At 41.7% G+C, this 20,149-nt stretch overlaps 1 protein-coding gene across 1 annotated transcript in view; it reads left to right on the top strand.

The window, feature by feature from the left end:
- Positions 1-20,149, top strand: part of KNTC1 (kinetochore associated 1) — a 94,283-nt gene that overhangs the window by 21,646 nt on the left and 52,488 nt on the right. The window contains exons 16-23 of the mRNA XM_030821571.1: positions 4,696-4,821; positions 4,912-5,001; positions 9,198-9,251; positions 9,924-9,985; positions 15,628-15,739; positions 17,051-17,194; positions 18,239-18,295; positions 18,388-18,489. Coding sequence (XP_030677431.1) covers positions 4,696-4,821; positions 4,912-5,001; positions 9,198-9,251; positions 9,924-9,985; positions 15,628-15,739; positions 17,051-17,194; positions 18,239-18,295; positions 18,388-18,489 — 747 coding nt within the window. The remainder of the gene's footprint in view (positions 1-4,695; positions 4,822-4,911; positions 5,002-9,197; positions 9,252-9,923; positions 9,986-15,627; positions 15,740-17,050; positions 17,195-18,238; positions 18,296-18,387; positions 18,490-20,149) is intronic.

Raw genomic sequence — 20,149 nt, forward strand, 5'->3', positions numbered from 1 at the left:
ACCACTTCTGGCCAGGAGTGAGATTTGATTTTGCAGGTGATAGGAACCTATTGACAGTTTTAAGCAGGAGAGTATCTTGATTAGGTTGTCATTTTGGAAAGATAAAGAATTTGGAGAAGGGTAAATACATTGGAACTAAGTACTTTTCTCTAGGAGACCTGAACCAGGGCAATGAAGTACAGATATAGGTGAGACAGAAGGCTGATAAGAGAGGAATATAGGCCGGGTGCAGTGGCTCACTCCTTTAATTCCAGCACTTTGGGAGACTGAGGCAGGCAGATAACCTGAGGTCAGGAGTTCAAGACCAGCCTGGGCAATATGGCAAAACCTAAAAATACTATACTAACAATACAAAAATTAGCCAGGTGTGGTGGCACATGCCTGTAGTCCCAGCTACTCGGGAGGCTGAGGCAGGAGAATTGCTTGAACCCAGGAGGTGGAGGTTACAGTGAGCCAAGATCACACCACTGCATTCTATCCTGGGTAACACAGCAAGACTCTGTCTCAGGAAAGAAAAAAAAAGAGGAATATAGTGGGTGAAATCAGCAGGACTTAGTGATCAAATGAAAGGGAGGGCAGGGGACTTGAGGTTGACTTGCTTTAGTCTGGCTCAGCATACACATTGGGTGACGATGTCATGACCTGAAATGAGGAATATGTGTGGAAGAGCAGTTTAGGGATAAAAGATGAAAAGTTCTGCTTTATGAAAATTGGATGTGAGCTGAGCACAGTCGTGCATGCTGGTAGTCCTAGCTGCTCAGGAGGCTGAGTCAGGAAGATTACTTGAGCTCAGGTGTTTGAGGCTATACTGCAATAAGATTGGCCTGTTAATAGCCACTGCACCCCAGCCTGGGCATCATAGTGAGCCTCTCAACTCTAAAAAAAAAAAAAAAAAAAAAAAATGGATGTGAGGGGTCTGGTGAAATAGAGATGTCTGGTGGGAAGTTGAGGAGTGGCCTACACTGCTTCTAAGGGTTGGAGACACCAGTGTAATGGCTCAGATGACTCCAGCAAATGCAGAGAGTGAAAAGACATCTGAGGATGTGATGTGGGGGCAACAGCATATGAGGGATGGAGGAGGAAGGGCTGTACACATATTTGGGAAGAAATAAGGGAGAAAAATTGTAAGAATGTATGATTATGGAAGCCAAGAAAGCAGTAAGTTTTAAATGTACTGGGGAGTGATCAGCAGTTTCAAGTACTACAGAGAAGATCAAGTATAAAAGCTGAAAGATGTCTGGAGGATACAGCAATTAGGTCATTGATAATCCTTGAAAAGTCAGTTTTTGGGGAAGCAATAAGAGAGAAAGCTTTACTGTAGTTGGTTAAAGAATTAATATTTACTAAGTGGGTGCTTGCTACTCATGTGCTTGTTTTAAAAATATAACGGTTTTAAACATACAGAATACCTCCTTAAAAATATATATATATATATATTTGTATTTTTTGTAGAGGCGGGGTTTCACCATGTTGGCCAGGCTGGTCTCGAACTCATGACCGCAAGTGATCCACCTGCCTTAGCCTCCCAAGGTGCTAGGATTACAGGCATGAGCCACCACGCCTGGCCAAAAAATATATATTTATTTCTATATATATTTTGTAAAGACAGGGTCTTGCTATGTTGCCCAGGCTGGTCTTGAACTCCTGACCTCAAGTGATCCTCCCTTCTCAGCCTCCCAAAGTGCTGGGATTACAGGCGTGAGCCACCATACCCCGCAAGAATAATTGCGTGTATTGTTTAGAAATGTATACAAGTTAAGAGACAAAGTAATCAATGGAATAAGTACAAAATACAAGAATAATGTATACTTCTGGTTGGGAGGAGGAGGATGATGTATTTGGGAAGACAACAGTGGGATCTGAAACTATTGGTAACAGCTGCTTTATTTTTTAAGCTAAAGGTGATGAGTACATTATTATAGTATTTATAATTATTACTTTTTTGAACATCTGAAAGATTTTAGAAGTAATGTTTAAAAAGAGACAATGGAGCAAAAAAACCAAACCAAAACAAAATCCGTGAAAGAAATGAGGGGAATATTCATGAATGAAACTACTCTTTGTTGTCATTTATAGTTTTCAGAACCAGAGAGTCCCTGTCAAAGTTGGTATTGTGTCCATAGGAAACAGAACCTGAAATTTGAGTATTTCTAACTTTAACCTTTAAAGAACTTTTAGTAGACTTAGAAAATTGGTTGTCTTTAAAATCCAGTTTCATGAGCTGGGTGGGCATGGTGGTGTGCGCCTGTAGTCTCAGCTACTTGAGATGCTGAGGCAAGAGAATTGCTTGAGCCCGGGAGTTCCAGGCTGCAGTGAGCTATGATTACACCGCAGCATTTTAGCCTGAGTGACAGAGCGAGACCTTGTCTCTAAACAGACAAACGAAATCGACTCTGTCACTTTTGGACTGCATAATTTCAGACATGTTACTTAACCTTTCTTGGGTCTCAGTTTTCTTGTTTGTAAAATGGGGATATTAGTACTTATCCCATAGTGTCGTGATGACGTGTAAATGTTTACTTCTTAGGTTTTCATAATTTAAAAAGACAATTCATATAAATCTCTTTCTTCGGTTGATAAATAATCGTATATACTTGACCGGGTGCAGTGGCTCACCTTTGTAATCCTACACTTTGGGAGGCCAAGGTGGGTGGATTACTTGAGGCCAGGAGTTTGGGACCAGCCTGGCCCACATGGCAAAACCCTGTCTCTACTAAAAATACAAATATTAGCTGGGCATGGCAGTGGATGCCTGTTGTCCCAGTTACTCGGGAGGCTGAGGCAGGTGAATCGCTTGAATCAGAAGGCGGAGGTTGCAGTGAGCTGAGATTACACTTACTGCACTCCAGCCTGGGTGACAGAGCAAGACTCTGTCTCAAAAATAAAAAAGAAGGGCTGGGCGTGGTGGCTCACGCCTGTAATCCCAGCACCTTGGGAGGCCAAGGCGGGCAGATCACGAGGTCAGGAGATCGAGACCATCCTGGCTAACACGATGAAACTCCGTCTCTACTAAAAATACAAAAAATTAGCCGGGTGTGGTGGCAGGCACCTGTAGTCCCAGCTACTCGGGAGGCAGAGGCAGGAGAATCGCTTGAACCCAGGAGGCAGAGGTTGCAGTGAGCCGAGATCCCGCCACTGCACTCCAGCCTGAGCGACAGAGCGAGAGACTGTCTCATAAAAATAAATAAAAAGAAAAGAATGATTGTATATACTTTTGATGTGCAATGTGGTGATTTTATACATTTACAATGTGCAATGATTAAATCAAGCTAATTAACATAACTCACCTCACTTATCTTTTTTTGTGGTGAGAACATTTAAAACCTACTCTTTTAGCAATTTTTTTTTTGAGATAGAGTCTTGCTTTGTCTCCCAAACTGGAGTGCAGTGGTGTGATTTTGGCTCACTACAACCTCCACCTCCCAGGTTCATGTGATTCTTGTGCCTCAGCCTCCTGAGTAGCTGGGATTACAGACGCACACCACCATGCCTGGCTAATTTTTTGTATTTTTAGTAGAGACCGGGTTTCGCCATGTTGCTCAAGCTGGTCTTGAACTTCTGAGCTCAGGTAATCCACCTGCCTCGGCCTCCCAAAATACAAGGATTACAGGTATGAGCCACCACGCCTGGCTCTTTCAGCAATTTTGAAATAGATATTATTACTAACTACAGTCATCATAGACCTCTGAAACTCATTCCTCCTTCTAACTGAAGCTTTGCAGCCTTGGAACATCTGTGACACCTCTGTATCCCCCAGCCCCTTCCCCTGGGCTCTAGTTAATCACCATTCTACTCTCTATTTTTTTTTTTTTTTTGAGATGGAGTCTTGCTCTGTTGTGCAGTGGCATGATCTCTGCTCACTGCAACCTCTGCCTCCTGGGTTCAAGGATTCTCCTGCCTCAGCCTCCTAGGTAGCTGGGATTACAGGTGCCCACTAACGTGCCCTGCTAAGTTTTGTATTTTTAGTAGAGATGGGTTTTCACCATATTGGCCAGGCTGGTATCGAACTCCTGACCTCAAATAATCCTCCCGCCTCAGCCTCCCAAAGTGCTGGGATTAGAGGCGTGAGCCACCGTGCCCGGCCTCTACTCTCTACTTTTATGAGTTTGACTATTTTAAGATTTCACATGTAAGTGAGATCAGATAGTATTTTTTTTTATTGTGTCTGACTTATCTCACCATAATGTCCTTCAGGTTTATCTATGTTGTTGTTGCAAATGACAAATTTTCCCTCCTTTTTTTTTTTTTTTAAATAGGGTCTTACCATGTTGCCCAGGCTGGGCTTGAACTCCTGGGCTCAAATGGTTGTCCTGCCTCAGCCTCCTGAGCAGGCTGGCACTACACCTAACTTCTAGACTGAACAATATTTTACTGTGCAAATATACTACATTTTATTTATTCACTTATCTGTTGATGGATATTTAGATTCCATATCTTAGCTCATATAAAGCTCTTAGTAAGTGTACTGCTTGACACGTTTAGTAAGGACTCAACAGAAATGGTTCCCATACCTGCTAATAATCTGGTTCGTCTCTCAGATATCTGAAAGTTACTTTCTTTGAATCTCATTCCTGGAGCGCATGAGGATTCACCTTTTTCATAGTAGTTTGTTTCACTCAGCTTACTCTGAGAATAAGCCATCTGCAAGTATTATTGTACATCAAATTGCTTGATGTGGACATGTTTATATTATAGCTTGTTTACAAGGTCAAGTCAAATCATATATTGGAGAAATTGGCATTGAGTTCTGTGGATCCCAGTGAACAGACCAAATGGCAACAACTTGTAGACGACGCTAAGGAAAATCTACATAAAATCCAGGTATGTTTTTCTTGTCACGTACTACAGTATTTAGATTGATGTGTTGATCAACATTAGGTTGCCTTACTGTATCTGGCATTTGTGAAACAGGACGATGAATTTGTGGTGAATTACTGCCTGAAAGCTCAGTGGATAACCTATGAAACCACTCAAGAGATGCTGAATTATGCCAAAACCAGGGTAGGTTCGTTTTTTTGTATTTGTTTTTTTGGGGCAGGGTAGAATTTGCTTTAATCTCTCATAATCCTGCCTCATATATTTTTTCCTCCTATCTGCTATGTGTATTATTAGTAAAAAAGTTTTTATAACAGCTTAATGGAGATAATTCACATCCTATACAATTCACCTATTTAAAGTATACAGTTCAGTGGTTTTTAATATATTCCTTGAGTTGTGCAAGCATCATTATTGTCAATTTTAGAACTTTTAAATCTCCCCAAAAAGAATCTCTATCCCAGGCCGAACGCGGCGGCTCACGCCTTAATCCCAGCAATTTGTGAGGCTGAGGTGGGTGGATCACCTGAGGTCGGGAGCTGGAGACCAGCCTGGCCAACATGGTGAAACTCCGTCTCTACTAAAAATATAAAAATTAGTTGGGCGTGGTGGCACGTGCCTGTAGTTCCAGCTATTGGGGAGGCTGAGGCACGAGAATCACTGGAATCTGGGAGGTGGAGGTTGCGGTGAGCTGAAATTGTGCCACTGCTCTTCAGCCTGGGCGACAGAGCGAAAATTTTTCTCAAAAACTAAAATTAAGGCTATGTGCGGTGGCTCACTCCTGTAATCCCAGCACTTTGGGAGGCCAAGGCGGGTGGATCACCTGAGGTCAGGAGTTGAAGACCAGCCTGGCCAACATGGTGAGACCTCATGTTGTCTCTACTAAAAATACAAAAATTAGCCGGGTGTGTCCCGTAGTCCCAACTGCTTGGGATGCTGAGGCAGGAGAATTGCTTGAACCTGGGAGACGGAGGTTGCAGCGAGCTGAGATCACGCCACTGCACTTCAGCCTGGCGACAGAGCGAGACTCTGTCTCAAAAGAAAAAGAAAAAATATTAAATTAAAAGATAAAACTCTTAAATGTCTGGGTGAGGTGGCTCATGCCTGTAATCCCAGTACTTAGGGAGGCAGAGGTGAGTGGGTCACCTGAGGTCAGGAGTTCAAGACCAGCCTGGCCAACATGGTGAAACCCCATCTCTACTAAAAATATGAAAATGAGCTGGGTGTGGTGGTGCACTCCTGTAGTTCCAGCTACTTGGCAGGCTGAGGCAGGAGAATTGCTTGAACCTGGGAGGCAGAGGTTGCGGTGAGCCAAAACTGCGCCACTGCAGCCTGGGCAACAGAGTGAGACTCTATCAAAAAACAAAAGAAAACAAAACCTCTGTGCCATTAATAGTCATTCCCTATTTTCTCCAGTCCCCCAGCTTTAGGAAGCCACTAATTTACCTCCTGTCTCTCTAGATTTGCCTATTCTGAACAGTTCAAATAAATGGAATCATATATATCTCCTTCATGTCTGGCTTCTTTCACTTAGCATAATATTTTCAGGGTTTAGGCTGGGCACGTTGTTTCACGCCTGTAATTCCAGCACTTTGGGAGGCCGAGGTGGGCAGATCACAAGGTCAGGAGATTGAGACCATCTTGACGAACATGGTGAAACCCCATCTCTACTGAAATACAAAAAATACAAAAAATTATCTGGGCGTGGTGGCATGCACCTGTAGTCCCAGGAGGCTGAGGGAAGATAATCGCTTCAACCTGGGAGGTGGAGGTTGCTTTGAGCCGAGATCGCACTTCCAGCCTGGCAACAGAGCAAGACTGTCCCAAAAAAAATAAAAATAAGAAAAATATTTTCAGGGTTCATCCATGCTGTAGCACGTGTCAGTGCTGTATTTCTTTTTATTGCCACATAATATTCTGTTTTGTGGATATACCACATTTTGTTTCTCCATTTATCAGTTGATGGACATTTGGGTTATTTATACTTTTTTCCCCAAATTTTGTTTTTATTTTGTTAAAAAATACATAACATGAAATTCACCATTTTAACCTTTTAAAAAAAATTATTTTATTTTATTTTTGAGAGGGAGTCTCGCACTGTCGCCCAGGCTGTAGTGCAGTGGTGTGATCTCGGCTCACTGCGACCTCCACCTCCTGGGTTCAAGTGATTCTCCTGCCTCAGCCTCTCAAGTAGCTGAGATTACAGGCTCCCGCCGCCACCACACCTGGCTAATTTTTGTATTTTAGTAGAGACGGAGTTTCACCATGTTGGTCAGGCTGGTCTCGAACTCCTAACCTCAGATGATCTGCCTGTTTTGGCCTCCCAAAGTGCCGCAATTATAGGCATGAGCCACTGCGCCCCGCCTATCTTAAGCATTTTTAAATTTAATGGTGTTAAATACATTCATAATCACATTCGGCCATCATCCGTCTCCCCAACTCTTTTCATCATTATGAAACTGAAACTCTGCCCATTAAACATGGACTTCCCATTTCTCCATCTCCCCAGCCCCTGGCAAACCATCTGCTGTCTATGTATATAATTTTGACTACTCTAAGTACCTTATATTAAATGGAATCTTACAGTACTTGTCTTTTGTGACTGGCTTATTTCACTTAGCATAATATCCTCCAGGTTCATTCATGTTGTTGCAAATGACAGAGTTTCTTTCTCTTTTGTTTAACCGTGGTCCCTGACTCTGACCCTAACCCTGACTTCTTTAGTTATTTCCACAGTTTTGCTGCTGTGAATAATGCTGCTGTAAACATGGGTGTACAGATGTCTATTTGAGTCTCTCTTTCAGTTATTTTGAGCATATACCCAGAAGTGGAAATGTTGGGTCATATGCTAATTCTGTTTTTTTGAGACAGAGTCTCACTGTCTCCCAGGCTACAGTGCAATGGCGTGATGTTGGCTCACTGCAACCTCTGCCCGCCCCCAGGCTCAAGTGATTCTCTCACCTCAGCCTCCCAAGTAGCTGGGATTACGGACGTGTGCCTCCACGCCCAGCTAATTTTTGTATTTTTAGTAGAGATGGGGTTTCACCATGTTGGCCAGGCTAGTCTTGAACTCCTGACTTCAAGTGATCCGCCTGCCTTGGCCTCCCAAAATGCTGGGATTACAGGTGTGAGCCACCACACTGGGCCCTAATTCTTTTTTAAATTTTTTAAGGAACTACCTTGTTTTCCATGGTGACTGTGCCATTTCACATTTCCAGCAACAGTGCATACGTGTTCAAATTTCTCCACATCTTTGCTAACACTTTTTGTTTTTGAGACAAGGTTTTGCTTTCACCCAGGCTGGAGTGCAATTGTAATGCATTGCAGCCTCAAAATCCTGGGTTCAAGCAATCCTCCTGCCTCAGACTCTCGAAATGTTGGGATTGGGCCAAGCACGGTGGCTGTAATCCCTCCACTAATGTATGTAAGGTGGGAGGGTACGTTTTGATATAGTTTGTATATACTAGTCTTATGCCAAAGAAATAATTTTTAAAAAATGGATTCTTGGCTGGGTGCAGTGGCTCACACCTATAATCCCAGCACTTTGGGAGGCCCAGGAGAGTGGATCACTTGAGGTCAGGAGTTCAAGAGCAGCCTGGCCAGTAAGATGAAACCCCATATCTACTAAAAATACAAAAAAATATTAGCCGGGCCTGGTGGCACATGCTTGTAATCCCAGCTACTTGGAAGGCTGAGGCAGGAGAATTGCCTGAACCCAGGAGGCGGAGGTTGCAGTGAGCAGAGATTATGCCACTGCACTCCAGCCTGGGTGACAGAGCAAGACCCTGTCTCAAAAAAAAAAAATAGTAATAATAATAATAAATAAAAAATGGATTCTTTTTCTGTCAGAGACCTTTTTTGACATGCAGTTTTTGCAGTGACCTGTGAGTATTGTTGCTATTTATTTATTTGTTTATTTTTATTATTATTTTTTTGAAACGGAGTCTCATTCTGTACCCCAAGCTGGAGTGCAGTGGTGCGATCTTGGCTCACGTCAACCTCAGCCTCTCAGGCTCAAGGGATTCTCGTGCCTCAGGCTCCTTAGTAGCTGGGACTACAGGTGCGCGCAACAATGCCTGGTTAATTTTTTGTATTTTAGTAGAGATGGGGTTTCACCGTGTTGCCCAGGGTCATCCCGAACTCCTATGCTCAAGCAGTCCGCCCGCCTCAGCCTTCCAAAGTGCTGGGATTACAGGCGTGAGCCACTGCCCCCAGGCAAATGCATTATTTTAAAAACATGTCAGTTCTTTATAGTTTACTATTCATTTCACACTTAAATGCAATTTATTTAAAAAATTTGTTATTTCACAGAAAATCCATCATTTAGGAAATAGCTAAAGAGGGATATTCTTCTAACTGTATTTCTTATTATTCTTACTTAGCTTTTGAAGAAAGAAGATAAAACTGCTCTCATTTATTCTGATGGCTTGAAAGAGGTAATTACATTAGATTTCTAGGTTAATATGTGGGTGAATATACCTTTATAATATGTTTTCCATTCAAAAGAGACCCATATTTTATCAAGAGCAAGTTATTTCAATACCTTAGTTTTCTTATCTGCAAAATGGTAATATTAATAGGTACTTACTTTATAAGGTCATTTTGAGATCAAAGGAAATAATTCATATAAACTGTTGTACATAGTACCTGGTACCTGCTAAACATTCAAATGAAGATAAACTGCGATGTTGATTATGATGGTGCCAAAATACATGTGTGTGTGTGCATGTGAGCATACAAATATTCAAATTCTTAGTTCAAAGTAAGTATTGTAATCCAGCTGGATTTTACCATAAGAACTCGATTTTACCATAAGAACTTAGAAATCAGTGAGAAAACTGATTTTAAAGAGTTCCTACAATTAATGGGTATGTGCCTTTATAATTGGATGTAATTGGAAATGTTTTTCTTGTCCCATGTTTTGTGTGTGTGTGTGTGTGTGTGTGTGTGTGTGTGAGAAATAAAGGCAGTCCTATGGGAATTGAGTTGTGAAGTGAGATAAACGTAAATGTGTATAGACATGTGAAATGTAATGATTAATTTTTAATGTTTTTTAATTTCAATATTGTTGCATATAAATTCAGATTATTAAATTATTTTTTCTTCAGGTGCTAAGAGCTCATGCAAAATTGACTACTTTTTATGGAGCATTTGGACCAGAAAAATTCAGGTGTGTACATTTTTTGTTAAAACTTTTTAGGCCAGGCATGGTATCTCACGCCTGTAATCCCAGCACTTTGGGAGGCCGAGGTGGGCAGATCACCCGAGGTCAGGAGTTCGAGACCAGCCTGGCCAACACAGCAAAACCCCATCTCTACTAAAATACAAAAATTAGCCGGGCGTGGTGGCGTGCATCTGTAATCTCAGCTACTAGGGAGGCTGAGACAGGAGAGTCGCTTGAACCCGGGAGGCGGAGGTTGCAGTGAGCTGAGATCGTGCCACTGCACTCCAGCCTGGGCGACAGAGCAAGACTCGGTCTCAAAAAAAAAAAAAAAATTTTTTTTTTTAGATTATAAGTTACATAGAAATTTGGAATGTCGTAACAGGTATAGCATTCCTCTTGCTGAATCTGTGTTTCTATGAGGGGTGTTGAGTGATAGAAAATACTATCTTTTCAGCAACAAAAACTGGCTGAACATCCTTGTTGTCATTTCTTCTTTTTTGAGACAGGGTCTCACTCTGTCACCCAGGTTCGAGTGCGGTGGTGCGATCATAGCTCACTGCAGCCTCAACTTCTTAGGCTCAGTAAAAATCTAACTATCCTGGATAAATCAAATATTTGGTTCCTTATCTGCAAAGAAGTAAACTCTCTTAAAACCATTTCTAAGTTTCAATGTTATAAGATTTTATAGATTTATATTGGTTCTGTAGCTGACATTACTATTTAACGGTAATAATTATGTCCTGTATGATGCTAAACATTGTTTATATTGCAAGGCATTATGGAAACCTTTGATGTACAACAGCTACTCCAAGACACCTGCTAACCCACAGCTCCCAGGTCATTCTCTGCAGGCTCAAGCAGCCACTCCAAGGCAGCCACAATTATTTTTTTTTTCCTAGTAGTAAATTTGCCCAGGAATTTTTTCACTAGGCCACCCTAGCAGTGAGAAGGGCAGATCTTCATATGTGTAAGTCCATCTTTTCTATCCTATTGATTAATAGCCATAAAAATTGGATTTACTTATATTAGTGAAAATATCACCTCTTTAGAATGATCTGGCTCTTCTTGTAACGCCAGTCGTGCCCATATGATGACTCTTTCTACAGTTTTCTCAGCTTCAGCAGGAGGCACTTCAACAGAAGGAGACAGTCTTCACCCTATAAACAGGGTTTGAAAGGAAGAAAAAACAGCTGGTATTTTCAAAGGACAGTGTAGCCTTACCTCTTTCTTTTCTATTTAAAGATAAAAATGCATCATTTGGAAAAACATTATGGTTCAATGTTCTTTATATATTTTTTGAAACGGAGTCTCGTTTCAAATGTTTTTTATATATTTTTGAAATATAGTTTATATATTTTTTGAAACGGAGTCTCGCTCTATCGCCAAGGCTGGAGTCCAGCAGTGCTATCTTGGCTCACTGCAACCTTTGCCTCTCGGTTTCAAGCAATTCTTGTGCCTCAGCCTCCCAAGTAACTGGGATTACAGGCACCCGCCACCATGCCTGGCTAATTTTTGTATTTTTAGTAGAGACAATGTTTCACCATGTTGGCCAGGCTGGTCTCAAACTCTGACCTCAGGCAATCCACCCACCTCGGCCTCCCAAAGTGCTGGGATTACAGGCATGAGCTACTGCACCTGGCCTTATGGTTCAATGTTTTAATAATCTGAAAATCCATTTCTGATGATAGCAAACAATAAAATAAATTTAAAATATAATTCTAAGTAATGAAGATTTATTTAATTCTTAGTCATTGCTACGATTATAGAATCGTATAAGAATAATGACATTTAAAAACACAATTAAAGAGAACCCACACTCCATTCTAGAATTAAAGGGTCCTAAAACATATAAAACTGAGTCTGGCCTAGGTGCAGTGGCTCACGCCTGTAATCCCAACACTTTGGGATGCCAAGGATACCTGGTATCCTCCCTGGTGATCCTCCTACCTCAGCCTCCCAAGTAGCTTGGGACTACAGATGTGCACCACCACATCTGGCTAATATTTTTTATTATTTTTTTAGAAATGCAGTCTCTCTATGTTGTCCACGCCAGTCTTGAACTCCTGGGCTCAAGTGATCTGCCTGCCTCGGCCTCCCAAAGTGCTGGGATTACAGGCGTGAGGTACCACGCCCAGTGGTCATTTCTTTAACACAAATATTTTTACCCTTGATCGTAGTCAGATTCTTACCATATCTTCTAATTGCTCATTTCCGTTCATTGTTAATTTATTCTGATAAATAGATTAAAAGTAAGTATACCTCTAATTTTAAGTAATGATATTTTGGTGTACATGGAAGTGTATCTGTGGATTCAATTTCTGGAGGTGCAGTTGCTAAGGCAAAAGGTTATTCACCGAAACTTGGCTTCCAAAGCATTTTTTCCAATAGAATGAGTAGGGGAGGGCCCATTTTCTCACTCATTCACCAACAGCATGTTATAGAACTTGTTTTTTTGCTAATCTGATATATGCAAAAAAAAAATTTTTTTTAAATATTACCACATGGATTTGATTTCCATTCTTAATTTTGGTTGAAATATTTACTTTCTCAAGGTGAAAAGCCTTTTGTTTTTCTCCTTACATCCTTGGTCCCTCTTTCTCTTGAGTTGTTTTTTTTAAAAAACAGCTATTTCTGTGGTTTTATTATTGTTGTGTTTTTAGAGACAGGGTCTCCCATGTTGCCCAGGCTAGTCTCAAATTCCTGGGCTCAAGTGATCCTCCTGCCTCGACCTCCCAAAGTGCTGGGATTACTGGCATGAGCCACCATACCTGGACCGAGTTGTTTTTTTCAAAATTGACTTTAAAGTTCTTTGTGGGTATTTCAAATTCTCCTCTAATTTGGCATTTTTTAATTGATTTTGTTATTTTTTTTTTTTTTTTACAAAAAATTCAGAAGTTTGTATTTTTATGTCTGTTTGGAAAGATATTACCCACTCAAAGATTAAAAATAAATTCTTGGCCAGGCGCAGTGGCTTATACCTGTAATCCGAGCACTTTGGGAGGCTGAGGTAGGCGGATCGCTTCCCAGGAGTTCAAGACCAGCTTGGGCAACACAGTGAAACCCTGTCTCTACATAAAATACTAAAATTTGCCAGGCAACTTGGCCAGGTGCTTGTAGTCCTGGCTACTAAGGAAGCTGAGGTGGGAGGATCACCTGAGCCTGGGAGGTCGAGGCTGCAGTAAGCCGTGATTGTGCCACTGCACTCCAGCCTGGGTGACAGTGAAACTCGCCTCAAAAAAAAAATAAATAAATACATTCTCTTGTATTTTTTCATTTTTATAGTTTCTTTCTACATTTAAATCTTTTTTTTTTTTTTTTTTTGAGACAGAGTCTAACTCTGTTGCCCAGGCTGGAGTGTGGAGTGCAGTGGCACGATCTCGGCTCACTGCCACCTCCGCCTCCCAGATTCAAGTGATTCTCCTGCCTCAGCCTCCTGAGTAGCTGGGATTACAGGTGTCTGCCACCACGCCCAGCTAATTTTTGTACTTTTAGTAGAGACGGGATTTCACTGTGTTGGCCAGGCTGGCCTCGAACTCCTGACCTCGTGATCCGCCCACATCAGCCTCCCAAAGTGCTGGGATTACAAGTGTAAGCCACTGCGCCTGGCCTAAATCTTTTTTTTTTTTAATGAGACAGAGTCTTGCTCTTGTCGCCCAGGCTCGAGTGCAGTGGCTCGATCTTGACTCTGGCTCACTGCAGCCTCTGCCTCCCAGGTTCAAGTGATTCTCCTGCCCAGTAGCTGGGATTACAGGCATGTGCCACTGCACCTGGATAATTTTTTTTTCTTTAATACGGAGTCTCACTTTGTTGCCTAGGCTGGAGTGCAGTGGCGTGATCTCAGCTCACTGCAACTTCCGCCTCCCATATTCAAGTGATTCTCCTGCCTCAGCCTCCCGACTAGCTGAGATTACAGGCATGCACCACCACGTCTGGCTAATTTTTGTAGTTTTAGTAGAGATGGGGTTTCGTCATTTGGAGCAGACTGGTCTCGAGCTCCTGACCTCAAGTGATCCACCCGCCTTGGCCTCCCAAAGTGCTGGGTTACAGGCGTGAGCCACTGCACCCAGCCAACTTTTGTATTTTTAGTTGAGACAGATTTTGCCATGTTGTCCAGGCTGGTTTTTTTGTTTGTTTGTTTGTTTTGCTTTTTGTTTTTTTGAGGTGGGGTCTCACTCTGTCACCCAGGCTGGAGTGCAGTGGCATGATCTCAGCTTACTGCAGCTTCAACCTCCCAAGCTCCGCCACCCAAGTAGCTGGGATTACAGGTGAGCACCACCACACTCAGCTAATTTTTTGTAGAGCCTGGGTTTCACCACGTTTCTCAGGCTGGTTTTGAACTCCTGGGCTCAAGTGATCCTCCTGCCTTGGCCGCCGGAAGTGCTGGGAATATAGACATGAGCCACTGTGGCTGGCTGCCATCTTTCGTAAAGGATGTGGTGAGGTAGCGATTAAAAAAAATTTTTTTTTTAATTTGAGACAGTTTTGTTCTGTTGCCCAGGCTGGAGTGCAATGACATGATCTCGGCTCACTGCAACCTCTGCCTCCCGGGTTCAATCGATTCTTCTGCCTCAGCCTCCCGAGTAGCTGGGATTACAGGCACCCCCCACCACACCGGCTATTTTTTGTATTTTTAGTAGAGACAGGGTTTCACCATGTTGACCAGGTTGGTCTTGAACGTCTGACCTCAAGTGGTCCACCTGCTTCGGCCTCCCAAAGTGCTGAGATTACAGGTGTGAGCCACCATGATCAGCTGATTTTTAAAAATGTTTAACCAGCTACCTTACTGAATTTCTTTATTATGCATAGTAATATTTAATTTGATCTTGTTTTTTCCAGGTATATAATTTTATATTCAAATAATGAAATTTTATCTTATCAGTTCTGATTTTCTTTTTTCCTCGTCGAATTCATTATAGAACACTTACTTATTTAAAAAAGAGGCCAGGTACGGTGGCTCATGCCTGTAATTGCAACACTTTGGGAGGCTGAAGTGAGTGGATCACTTGAGGTCAGGAGTTTGAGACCAGTCTAGCCAACATGGTGAAACCCCATCTCTACTAAAAATACAAAAATTAGCCAGACATGGTGGTGCACGCCTGTAATGCCAGCTGCTTGGGAGGCTGAGGCATGAGAATCTCTTGAACTCAGGAGACAAAGGTTGCAGTGAGCCGAGATTGTGCCACTTCACTGCAGCCTGGGTGACAGTGAGACTCCAGCTCAAAAAAATAAAATAAAATAATATAAAAATGCCTGTAATCCCATCTATTCAGGATGCTGAGGTGGCAGGATTGCTTAAGCCCAGGAGTTCAAGTCCAGCCTGAGCAACATAGTGAGATCCCACCTCAAAAAAAACAAAAACAAAACAAACGAGTGAAAAATAATTATTTCTACTTGTAGTGATTATCTGAGGAGGGTCCTACAGGAAGCTACATGGCTCTGAGGAAGATGTCGGGAGTTCTAGGGTCTGAGATAAGAAGGAAATATACTTTGCACTGTGTGTCTTTGGAACTGGGTTTTTTTTAGTTTTTTGTTTTTACCTTTATGAAGAAGAAAACTAATTAAAATGCATTTAAAGATAATCCACTTAAAAGGTATAACCTTAATTTTTTTTAAAAAAACTGACTTTTTTCCCTTCTTTGTTTATTCAGTGGCAGTTCTTGGATTGAATTTCTAAATAATGAAGATGATCTTAAAGATATTTTTTTACAGCTAAAAGAAGGAAACCTTGTTTGTGCACAGTATCTTTGGCTTCGACATCGGGTAACATGTTTTACATTTTTTCCTTAACAGCTTTATAGCTCCTGAGTTAGGTGATTGAATCAATGTTGGAAACTAACAGGGTGCAAGTCTGACTGGGTGATGGGGTGTTTTTTGATTGGTTCTTAAAATATTACTTGCTTTTGTTTGTAAAGGGCAAGATAAAAAAGACTTTCCCCATGGGCTGGGCACGATGGCTCATGCCTGTAATCTCAGCACTTTGGGAGGCTGAGGCGGGCTGATCACTTGAGGTTGGGAGTTCGAGACCAGCCTGATCAACATGGTGAATCCGTGTCTCTACCAAAAATAAAAAATTAGCCGGGCATGGTGGCACGTTCTTCTAGACCCAGCTACTCAGGAGGCTGAGGCAGGAGAATTTCTTTAACCCAGAAGGTGGAGGTTGCAGTGAGCCGAGATCACACCACTGCACTCCAGCCTGGGTGACAGAGTGAGACTCCGTCCCCCCAAAAAAAAAAAAAAAAAAAAAATTTTCCCAGAGAAAATTGTCCTCTGATAATATTAAATCAGAAGAAGTACAGTGAATGTACAGTAGAACCTTATTTTATCCAATCATTGAGAATCTAGCTTCTTGGGAGCTAAATGATGAGAACACGTGGATGCATGGGGGGAAACACACACTTGGCCTTTCAGAAGGTGGAGGGTGAAAGTATCAGGAAAAATAACTAATGATTAATAGGCTTAATAGCTGGGTGATGAAATAATCTGTACAACAAACCCCCTTGACTAAAGTTTACCTACACTTTTACCACCGAACTTAAAATAAAAGTTAACCAAAAAAAGAGTCTAACTCCCAATCTTAGCTCAAAAGGCAACATATTATCTGGTTTATTAGTGAACTTTCTAATGTAGCATTGGTGAAGAAGATGTTGCTACTGCAGCTCACATTGTGGTAAAAGATTGCCCCTTAAAATTGCTTGTCTCGATCCCTTTAAGATTGGCTGAAGTTGGTATAGAACATTAGATCCATAAAGTCATAACTTGTCGTGATGCCATTAATGGCTGCATTGCTTGTTAGAATTCCTACTATCACCCCCAGTTAAGTTTTCCTTAGAATACTCTCTCTGCTGGTTCTTCTGCTACATGATAAACTATTTGGCACTCAGCGCCGTGACATTGCATACAGTATGCAGCTCCCAACTAGAATCATTTGCATAGTGTGAATCTCCTTTAGCACTCATTATTAAATCAGTAGGCTACTCCTTAAAATGACTTCCTAAAATATCTTTGTCAAACATTTGGAAGGCTTTTGGTTTAAATTTGTCAGATCTTAATTTCTCGCTCCTTATAATTTAGGCAAATTTTGAAAGCAGATTTGATGTGAAAATGCTAGAGAGCTTGCTCAACTCAATGTCTGCATCAGTCTCTTTGCAAAAGCTGTGTCCATGGTTTAAAAATGATGTGATTCCATTTGTAAGAAGGACTGTGCCTGAAGGACAGGTGAGTTGTCTTCAGTATTTCCACTCTTGATGACTTTATTTCGTTTTTTACATTTGATCATTGAAGATTAAGTCATGTTAACACCAGTTAAACTATTAACTAACACCTGTGTTAATTAAAGTGTCTCTTAAAAGACAACTGTGATTCAGAACGAGATGTTATCATTTGCAACAATATAGATGGAACTGGAGATTATTATGTTAAGTGAAATAAGCCAGGCATGGAAAGACAAACATCACATGTTCTCACTTATTTGTGGGATCTAAAAATCAAAACAATTTAACTCATGGCCATAGAGAGTAGGAGGATGGTTACCAGAGGCTTGGAAGGGTTGTGAGGTGATGAGTGAGAGGTGGGGATGGTTAATGGGTACAAAAAAATATATTTAGAAAGAATGAGGCTGGGTGCAGTGACTCACGCCTGTAATCCCATCACTTTGGGAGGCTGAGGTGGGTGAATCACCTGAGGTCAGAAGTTTGAGACCAGCCTGACCAACATGGTAAAACCCTTTCTCTACTAAAAATACAAAAATTAGCCGGGCATGGTGGCATGCCTATAATCACAGCTACTCGGGAGGCTGAGGCAGCAGAATTGCTTGACCCAGGAGGTTGCAGTGAACTGAGATCGTGCCATTGCGTGAGATCCAGCATGGGCAATGAGCGAAACCCTGTCTCAAAAAAAAAAAAAAAAAAAAAAAAGAATGAATAAGACATACTATTTGATTATACAAAAGAGTCAATAATAACTTAATTCTATATTTAAAAATAACTAAAAGAGTGTAATTGGACTGTTTGTAACACAAAGGGGATGAATACCCCACTCTCCATGATGTGATTATTTCACCTTGCATGCCTGTATCAACACATCTCCTGTACTCCACAGTATGTACACCTACTATGTACCCACACACACGCAACAAAGACAATCGTGGATAAGACGTTTATGGACAAAATAAATATCTAAAGGAAAAAAGAAATCGTGGAGGTTTTTAGTTATATGAATGATTATCCATTAAAAATTTTATTTTTAAATGATCTATTTCAGATAATTCTTGCAAAATGGTTGGAACAAGCAGCCAGGAACCTTGAATTAACTGATAAGGTAATACTGATTTAATTAACAGTAAAAAGACATTTTGCACACTCCCAACAACATAAAACATTGTTTTGAACTGTCTGTAATCTTTTTTAAAGGCAAATTGGCCAGAAAATGGACTTCAATTGGCAGAGATATTTTTTACAGCAGAAAAAACAGACGAGTTGGGATTGGCATCTTCCTGGCATTGGATTTCCTTGGTATGATGTGGAAAATGGGTTTTTAGTAATGAAACAGTCAGTTTACCTGAAAGGGTTTGTCTGCATATATGTGAAGTGTCTGGAAATATATCTGCTTCTTAAATTTTCTGTTTTTGTGTGCCTTTTTTTTGTTTTGTGCCTTTCAAATCCATATGTAGGAAAATTTGCTTTTTCTTTCTTTCTGATTTGTGTTACAACTTCAACCTATGTTTTTAATTTATTTGTATATTTATTTATTATTCATTTTTGAGACAAGGTCTCACTCTGTTGCCCCAGCTGGAATGCAGTGGTGCAACTATGGCTCACTGCACCCTCAACTTTTGGGCTCAAGTGATCCTCCCACCTCAGCCTCCTGAGTAGCTGGGACTACAGGTGCGCATCACCACGCTTGACTGATTTTTGTATTTTTTGTAAAGAAGGGGTTTTGCCATGTTCCCAGGTTGGTCTTGAACTCCCAGACCCAAGCGATCTACCCACCTGGGCTTCCCAAAGTGCTGGGATTATAGGTGTGAGCTACTGTGCCCAGCCCTCTCAACCTTTTTTTTTTTTTTTTTTTTTTTTTTTTTTTTTTTGAGACGGAGTCTCGCTCTCTCACCCAGGCTGGAGTGCAGTGGCGCGATCTCGGCTCACTGCAAGCTCCGCCTCCCGGGTTCACGCCATTCTCCTGCCTCAGCCTCTCCGAGTAGCTGGGACTACAGGTGCCCGCCACCACGCCCGGCTAATTTTTTTGTATTTTTAGTAGAGACGGGGTTTCACCGTGGTCTCGATCTCCTGACCTCGTGATCCACCCGCCTCGGCCTCCCAAAGTGCTGGGATTACAAGCGTGAGCCACCGCGCCCGGCCTTTTTTTTTTTTTTTTTTTGAGATGGAGTCTCACCCTGTTGCCCAGGCTAGAGCACATGGTATGATCTCAGCTCACTGCAACCACCCGCTCCCAGGTTCCAGCAATTCTCCTGCCTCAGCCTCCCATGTAGCTGGGACTACAGGCACCTGCCACCATGCCTGGCTAATTTTTTTTTGTATTTTTAGTAGAGACAGGGTTTCACCATGTTGGTCAGACTGGTCTCAAATTCCTGACCTCAGATAATCTGCCCTCCTTGGCCTCCCAAAGTGCTGGGATTACAGGCATGAGCCACTGCTCCTGGCCCCCCTCAACTTGTTTTAATGAACAGTTTTTCTCTATTGAACCAACCAAAAGGGGAACTATATAAACATTCTGCTAAGTGGTATAATTGGGATTTTCTGCATTAGCAGCATTTCACAATCCTTTGAAAAATTAAATCTTGGCTGGGCATGGTGGCTCACGCTTGTAATCCCAGCACTTTGGGAGGCTGAGATGGTCAGATCATTTAAGGTCAAGAGATTGAGATCAGCCTGATTAACATGGTGAAACCCCGTCCCTAGTAAAAATACAAAAAAAATTAGCCAGGCGTGGTGGTGGGTGCCTGTAGTCCCAGCTATTTGGGAGCCTGTGGCAGGAGAATCGCTTGAACCCGGGAGGCAGAGGTTACAGTGAGCTGAGATTGTGCCACTGCACTCCTGCCTGGGTGACAGAGCATGACTCTGTCCCCCCAAAAAAAAAGAAAAAAAAAATTAAGTCTTGATAGTACACTAATACTAGTTTTCAAAGGTTGAATTTGTCAAGTCACCTTTTCTATAT

Source organism: Nomascus leucogenys, chromosome 10, assembly GCF_006542625.1.
Source record: "Nomascus leucogenys isolate Asia chromosome 10, Asia_NLE_v1, whole genome shotgun sequence".
Classification (NCBI taxonomy): domain Eukaryota; kingdom Metazoa; phylum Chordata; class Mammalia; order Primates; family Hylobatidae; genus Nomascus; species Nomascus leucogenys.